The 8,676-nt window shown below is 49.3% G+C and overlaps 1 protein-coding gene across 1 annotated transcript in view; it reads left to right on the top strand.

Annotated features, from left to right (window-relative positions):
• Positions 1-8,339, top strand: part of LOC108555612 (uncharacterized) — a 259,877-nt gene extending 251,538 nt beyond the window's left edge. Inside the window, exon 3 of the mRNA XM_017911378.1 lies at positions 5,180-8,339. Within this exon, the coding sequence (XP_017766867.1) occupies positions 5,180-6,691 (1,512 nt within the window). The 3' untranslated portion in view covers positions 6,692-8,339. The remainder of the gene's footprint in view (positions 1-5,179) is intronic.
• The last annotated feature ends 337 nt before the right edge of the window (positions 8,340-8,676 follow it).

Here is an 8,676-nt window from a genome sequence, read left to right on the forward strand (position 1 = left end):
GGAAGAGGTCATAAACGGATTATATCTAAAATTCGAAGGGCATATTTAAATATTTATTTCTATAATACGTAATAGTATACAAAAATATAATTAAAATTCATATTTATTTACAATCAAAACCATTACCATTTCATCACCACTCGAACTAAATAAAAATCACTCAAAGAAGTTTTTCAATAACCAAACATCTGACAGACCCCAGTTCCACGCGCATTCCCGCCGCGCAACGTCCTCAAAATTACGCTAAAAATACAGCATTCGTAAATAATCATTTCACACGGGGTGAAATATAATTACAACCTCGTAAACCTCGCGAAAACACACGCGAGTTTGAAAAAGAATGACGCGAAATTACACATAAGAAGCTTATAATTTCCCAACGCAGCAACACAACCGCGGGACAGTTTATACAAACGCATAAAATACGCGTATTAATAGCAGCCAACATCCTTGATAATCGTCGGTTTACGTTTCTTATTATCCTTCCCGCTACTACGTATAATCATAATGTTTACCGATAACGTTATCATTATCACACCCGGATCGCCGGGCTTGTTTCGGTGAAAATCCTGCAGAGCCGCGCAAAACTGGATTCCGCGTATTCGATACGTATTCGTGTAAAATTCCCGCCGACTTTTCGCCTAATCGTCGACGCAGGAGGTATGCTAATGAGTGGCCGGGGCCAATGGCGGGTGCATTCGCCACCGAAAAGCGAATAAATCGCGGGCCACAGCTATTTCTGGTTCGCACCCTCTCCGCGGATTCGCGGATATATCCGGCGGAATAAATTACATTACACGAGGGTCAATGCGATCGTTTCTGTAATCACGCGATCCAGACGCCGCTCAATGAAATTGCTGTTTCGCGGTATTCCACATTTATCGCCGCCATAAACGTGGATGCGCAACAGACATCGGGGTTTTCGCTTCCTTTTTCACTCGCGCCCCGCGCGCCAGGATTAACGAGGCGACGAATCGGTTGTAAATCACGCAGTTAGATCCGTTTAGCGAAATTCGTTGTCTCGTATTTTAATCGTTTATGAATTATCGCCACGCCGCTTTATGTGTTCTGCGCTTCGAGGAATCCGCCGCGTGACTTATGCCGGCTGAAAATTGGAACGTGGGCCGACGGTATTTAGGGCTATCGGGGATAAATCGTCTGGCGTTTGGCAGATGCTGATTTTGTTGCAGATCATTGCCGATTTGCCGGTGGAATTCGGGTTTGCTGGAACCGGGGATGTGATTAATCGAGACTGCAATTGACGGTGTAGTTGAAATTATTGGTTCTGCTTTCCAGCGGTTATTAATATCGCGATTTACTATGTGGTTATGTGGGTAGGTAATTGGGAAAGTGGATTGAGTAACAGCATTCGAGAGAAACGATTTTTGAGACAGTTTCGGCAAAATAGAGGCAGTCGAATGTTTGTAGATTTCATTCGATTGATTTTTTAATTTCCGATATATTTAAAGCTCGAGACTTTTCATATTTCTCAATTATTTTCATTTCAATACGGGAGCAATGAATTTTTACATAAAATTGCATTTTTTGGTTCGTCGAGTTTCTTATTTTATGTTTATTATAGCACTTTAATTAGCATTGCGTACGCGTATTGCATAATATTTAGATATGTATGCATCCTTTGTTTAGTATATTTGAATTAGGTATCCTGAATTTTTCACGCGCAATTTTATTTAGAAATAGAAATGTATTTTTGAAATTTTTGGAATTTTTGGAATATCAAAACATTAGAATGTGGCTAAGGTTAAAATAAAAAATTTGCGTTGAAAATTATTACATCTCCATATATATTACTTATTACGTTTTATTCGCAAGCAAGGGCTATCATTAAAGAAGAAGAAGATAAAGAATTATTAAAATACATTCGTTTTATCGAATTCTCTTGGAAAGTGGGGCGTGTTATCCAATTGCTCCCTATATAGCAAGTCGTGTATATCAATTCACTTGCATGAATTACCCTGTACAACGATCTCATCACATGTGCCGCTGCAGCCGATTCTAAACTCGGCGTTCTCAAGTTCGAAAATCGGTGTGTCGAACACATTATCACACCGTGGCATCGGTGTATAACCGTGAAATGGGACAAACGAAACGATTCTGATCGTTCAATGCACACTTGGCAAGTGCAGATAATTGAAGATTCTAGTCGCTTGTCAGTAAGCGAACCACAATATTTCTAAACTCACTGTAATTACATCTCGTCCCGAGAAATTACGTATCTCGCATATATCCTTTTTCCTAATTACACACCCTGTAAACCTGTTCCATACAAATTTGCATCGCCCAAGAACCGCAACGTTTCCACTCGTTTTTATAATGACGGAAATTTTGCTTTTTAACTTCGCGGAAGGCAGATACCGGTCAGGAGAAATAACCCCAGCTCTTGTTTCCTTGAAAAAGAAACTTTGAAAATCATATATTCGTTAAGAAATCAATAGGTGTCTCGGTTCCAAAAATTTTCTTTCACTTCGCGACGAAAGCGAAAGAAATATTGAATAGTATAGATGAACTTCGTCGATTCGGTTCGATGCTGTCTAATAATCTTGGATATTTCGCCAAAATTTGTTGCTTCGTTGTCGAGAATCTGACGTAATTTATTTTCTGATCTCAGCGGAAGTTCTCTGGCTCGGTATTCACTTCACAATCCTAAGCGTCATCTGCGTTCAGCAAGAAGTAATAAGTTGACTTTAATTCTTTAATGACAAAGTCTACGCGAATCTATTAATTAGTAAGCTTATTAATAAACTTGAAAATGTACTAGTAAATTTCTATTCAGATTTCTTCGTATCCCCAACATTGGATCGTAAGCCAAGTCTAGGACAGACAAAGGAAACCAAACGTGATTGCTATGACAAACGCAGTACGTAGGTTCCCGATGAAAAACGGTGTGCCACAGATACGTGACACCATTGGCGAACGTATAAAATATTCTTTAGTCCCCTAAACGGTATGATCAATACCAGAGACTCGCAAAGACCGCGACCCTTTCTTCTGCGACACCCGGTATAGTTGAATAAATTCAGTTCGCGATCGTTTGACGTGATTGCTCACTAGCAACCCGACGACAGTCAATTCCGAGATACACTGTTCCAGCGATTGTATTCTAATCTATACAGGGCCTCAGCGAGATCGCCCATCAAATATATCTTCAAGACATATGCATCTTACTTCGTGTACTCTGCGCATACTTCGCTTACACTCTCTGTCTCCCCATAAAGCGGCCACTTTGAAAAGTCCCCCTTTACGACGCTTCCATCTCCAAAGTTACAGTCGTAAACGTTGAACTTCACCCACGTTCGCCGACGTTACGACTCAATAACGTAAAACCACTAAAGCGCGGCTGGCGCAACCAATCTACGACAAAGTCTTCGCTTTCCATCGATCCGACGATTTCCCAGCGTCGCCGGCCTTCGCCGCGATAGCTGCAACAGAACCTGCAGAAAGCCACGCGAACGTATCACCTCGATTTCCGCCGCTAAACCCCATCGGGATCTCCGTTTCCTCCCGGTTACGCTCCCTCGAGTATAAACTACCGGCGGAACGTTTAAATATCCCGCGACGTTTCGCTATCTGTACCAGTGGCGAGTCACGGTCGAGCCACGCCCCCTAGGTGTACCGTGGCCCGCGCTCGCGAGGCCATCTGAACTGGGCGATCGATAAAACTCGGCGTACGCGATAATCGACACAAGTCATCGAGACGTTCCGCGAGCGTCGAAAAAGGAGAAGAGGAGATAAAGGAGATACAGAGAGAGAGAGAGAGAGAGAGAAAGAGAAAGAGAATTGGAAAAAGAAGGAGATCGCCACGAGGATGCGAGTGTCAGGGATGTCCCGTTGTCGGGTGGCGAACGCCGTAAATTAGAGCGGACACGCGAACGGTGGGCGGCGATTCGGCGCCGTAAAGTCGGTTTTTCGTTGCTGCGCGCGCATTCTTTCTAGCTCGGCCGCGCAGCCTGCCGGGATTTTTCCGCAAGTCCCTAGCGCTTAAACGCTGTAATTAGAGCCGATGAAGAGCGGCCGGCCGCTTCCGCTCGTCTGAAAACGAGTTACCATAAAGCGGACAGTGGAATCACAGCACGGCTTAACGCCGGCGAAAACATAATGCTCGGTATGCGGCCGTGGCTGGGCCGGTCGGGCTGGTTCCGCGTTATGCGTAATGCTCATTTACTTTCCATCGGGAAGCGTCGTTAATATTTCACCCCGCGTTAGCCCCGTTTCCAGCCCGACCGATTGGCCAATACGACGAAACGAAATTGCCTGTTAAACGGATGGGACAGCGAGGTTGGGCCCAGCCGCCGAGCCGCGCAATTACAATGTGATAATGACGAGTAATTGGCCTACGTCACTGATAACGATCGAGAAATCCTTGGCGGCATCGTGGAAACGGGCCGGACTCTCCAGACCGAGAGTGCGCATCTAATAATCATAGAAGGAATTGCACGAGTAACTCTCGAGAACGCGTGTTTCTGGGGTTATTTGTTACTCGCGGTTACCCGACGTTTGGTCTTTCCTTTGTGCGCCGTTAATTGGACGGGGTGATCGCTGACGTATAAATTGCTGGGTTACGTGGAAACTGAGAAACGAGCCGAGTATTCTTGTGAATCGTAATGAGCAAGGGAACCGCGAAGCGGAGCGAAGTGGAATTAAACGCGGAGATTATTCAAAGAGAGGGTTCCGATTAATTTCGTCGCTTTCGCGATCTCCTTCGATGCTGGTTCCAGTCTATTTCGTGTACTCACTCTGTTGGACACGGTAGTCAATTAATTTTAGCACGGAATTGCTCGTAACAGTGGTATCTCATCTGTGGCTGCAAATCTGTAGGGTGACAAAATAGGAAGGCAAATTTATCAGACCCTAAGCGATGTTAAGAATCCCGAATAGGTTCGATGGTGAAGGGAGCTCATACCGAAGTCGCGACTTTCGAAAAAGAGGGAAGCGAATCCTTTAAATCATCCGGATTGACCCTAACATCGTTTAGCTGTACCGATTCCTGCTTCGTAAATTCCTCACGACTGACAAATTCGAGGACTCTAACATCGCGGTACCACGGTATCGCCTCGTAAGAAGCTACGGGGATCTTTAAACAAGACCAAATACCTCTCTCTAAACCCCCGATGCCAGGTGTCCAAGCGATAACTAACCTCCTCTCGATACTCTGTTTCAGCGCGAGTACACAGACGACTGCGTGTTCAACGAGACCCTGGAGCAACACAACTACAACACCTACAGCTCGACGAAATGGTCGACGGCGAAGAAGACGCTTTACCTCGGACTGAACCGCCGTGGCCAGCCGAGGAGGGTACAGGCCAAGGGTCACAACCTGGGCAGACTGTCCGCCTACGCGCGGGTATTGACACAGGTCGCACCTCTGGAACGGGTGGAGGCGCTTCAAAGGCGGATGCTGGGCGCCCAACACAACGTTCGTCATCGACACAACAGCCACCGCGGCGACTTGATACAGCAGTCGCTCTGCCCCACTCTTCCGGTGCAGGAAAAGGACGGCAGGGACAAATTCAGGTGTCGCAAGCGAAAGAAGAGAAAGAAGAGGAAGCGGAGGTGCAGACCGGGCGAAAAGCCGGGTCCGCAGTGTCAAGCGGCGGAGGAGAGTGGCGCGATGGTCCCGGCTAGAAACGAGGGTGTAGCTCCGAACGGGACTTCCCCGGAGTCGAAGAGATCCTGCGAGGGCGCAGCGAGCGACGAAGCCTGTCGAAGAGAGGCCCTCTTGGTGCCGTCTAAGAAACGGAAGCTGCGGGTCGAGGTGGCGGCCGATGGTGGAGGATCATCGTCGGCTGGCGGCAGGAACATCACCGCGAGCAGCAACGGTAAGAGCAAAGCACCAGCGTCAAACGCAAAAAAAGTAAACGCCGCTGGCAGCATGAGTCAAAGTAAAAAGCCTAATTTGACGGACGGGAAGAAGAAAAAGAAGAAGGGGCCAGCAGCGAGGAGGAACTCAGCGGTACCTCTGGCCCGGAAGAGGTTCACGCCTGGCAGAGTGGACAACACGTCTGCGGTGCTCACGGCAACTTCCGCATCGACCTCCTTAACGTCCTCCTCCTCTTGGTGGTCTCCTGGTGCGTCAATCGCCCCTTCAGGGAGAGGAGTCTCGCCTAGGCGCAGGGCCAAGCCGTCTTCCTCGTCGAGGAACGCGCACGTTGGTTCGAACGCCGCCGGTACCGTGAGTCCTCGTAGAGTAGGAAAAGCGTTCGGGAAGAATCGTACGAAAACGATAGACCGAGTGACCGTCGCGAGCACGTTCGAGACGACCACCGCTACCACCGTCACCGTTATGCTCGATCGCAACGCCACCCGATCGGTCACCGTCAAAGTTCCTCAGACCGTTTCCGACCTGAGACCTGTCCGCGACCCGAGCCCGTCTTCCGTCGAAATGCCAGAGATCCCGGAGGAAGACACCTCGAGATCTTTGTCCGAATCCTTGTCCATCGACGAGGACCCGTCTTCGACCCTCTCGAGCGAGCACGCGACCACCACCATCGACTCGACCTTTGCCAGCTCGATCGAAATCGGCGGCGCGTCGACCACGCTCAGGCTGGTCGAGGAGGAGAACAACAAGTCGATCGAGGAGGTCGACGATGCAGACGGCAGCGAGAGGTTCGACACACCGGAATCCACGCTGTCGACCACCCCTGGGATCCCGGCAGACAGACTGGCCATGTGAGGCACACGCGATCTCCATCGGGGCCGGGCTCGTTCGCGACCCGCGGGTACCATTGTAAACTTACGTGTACATAGTAATCATACTACGTTACGATTAACCACATACTCCACATTCATGTATGACGATTGCGTGCGCATGAAACGTTCCGCGCAGAGGGCTCTCGGTGCTTCGACCCGCGAGCGGCATCGGATCGAAGGGAACCGAGATCGAGACGTTTCTTTTCAACGAGAGCGAGTAATCAGTGGTAGATGCTCCGAGTTTCGTGCCTCGAGGTGTCAGCCTCTCGCGGATAAATGGCCCCTCGCGTCATAAATTACCAGCCGTAGTCATCCTCAAACTTATCGATTCGAAACGATTACTCGCCATTATTATTCCTAGACAGCCACGGTCTAGGCGTCTATCCTGAAAACGTGACGAAAAATCGGAGAATCTAAATCGCTGGAACGAAGCTTCGTCGAGCTGTCGAGTCCATAGCCGAACCGGTATCGTTCCAACCTCCTCGATTCAAAATTATTAAACGTCATCGACGTTTCTAGCCAACGACGTTGGATTCTAACCTAGAAACACGAACCCCGGATAAACTCCAAAGCTCAACAAATTAAAATCATCGCTATGCAAGGCACAATGCCAGTGTTCGTTGAATCGCTAACAACCTGGCACTGTTTGCGACAAACTCCATTGTGGAGGAAGAGCAACTGACTTGGAAGAACCCCTAGACACCTGTCGAGGCGGCATCCGCTTGTCTCTCGAGACCCAATTCCCTTCTTTCCCGAGTCGCTTTCCCGACGCAGAAGAATGGCGCGTGGTTGACTCGGACGCGCGAGGACTGTGGAACATGGAGCGAGCCGTAGGGCCTGGTGGATGGTACGACACGAGGTAGCCGGTGAAGAGATTGGTCTGGCTGTTCTGGAAGATCGTAATTACGGAAAAGGGACGCACGAGGCGGCGGCAGCCTTGTAACGAGCACGAAACTCGAGTTTTAATCCTCCACCGACTCGCGAGTGAACGGAGACTACGAGCTCCCCGATCGCTCGCGAGTGTAGTCAGTGATCTAATTACGCGTACGACCAACCGTGTACGCGCGGTTCCGGGGCTATTTTCTCGGATGGCAGTCTCTCGAGGAACTCATTTCTATTCCCCGTAACTCGATGAAAACGTCCGATCGGATCGGTGGCGCGCAAACGAATGAATTTCTTGATCAGCCGCGACCGTTACTCGATCATACGACTTCCGTTCTCCCTAATGAGCGAACCACCGACGAGACACGCGAATATCCCGTGTCGTAATGCCCGCGGCCAAATATTAATTACGCTAATCGCTGAAACGCGCGCTCGTTACAGCGACACGCCTCGTCAACGTCGCGGCCATCCAGACCCGGTCTCTATCCCGAGCGTTTTCATCATCCTCGTCATCCCGGTGAGCGTATATCGGGCAGAGTATCATCCGTACGTAGAGCGTGTCCCTCTCGTCTCGACGCCACTCGTGGACAACGACTTCCGTCTCCGTCTCTCTGTCTCTCTGGCTCGACCCTAGGACTCGGCTATGAGATGACACCCTGTACGTTATCCACGATGCCCTAATTAGACACGGCGAGCAGATGGCTCGCGATTAGAGACGTAATGGCGGTGTATTAGACCTGGAACACGGGAAATGAGACAATACGAGGTGCCTGGCGAGAGGGATGGGGCCAGTCCGGTGGATGGTCGTGACACGGTTGGGAGAGAGAGACTGCTCGGAGATGCTGGGATCGCGGTGTAATCGTGGGAATTAAGGAGACGATTAGGTCAGGCCTGCATACGATCCTCGTGGCGGATGTTACTCGCGTTTCAAACGCGGCGACGAACGAAAGTCGCTTCCGATTTCGTGGCGCCTTCTCGCGGAAGATGAGGCCTCGTGCCGGCACGTTTTTCACCTTTCGCGTCGTTCGAAAGCGATTTCGCGTGTCACGTTCTCTTTCTTTCCGTTATTTTCTTCTTTTTTTTTTT

The sequence above is a fragment of the Eufriesea mexicana genome, unplaced genomic scaffold (assembly GCF_001483705.2).
Source record: "Eufriesea mexicana isolate 0111107269 unplaced genomic scaffold, ASM148370v2 scaffold202, whole genome shotgun sequence".
Lineage (NCBI taxonomy): Eukaryota > Metazoa > Arthropoda > Insecta > Hymenoptera > Apidae > Eufriesea > Eufriesea mexicana.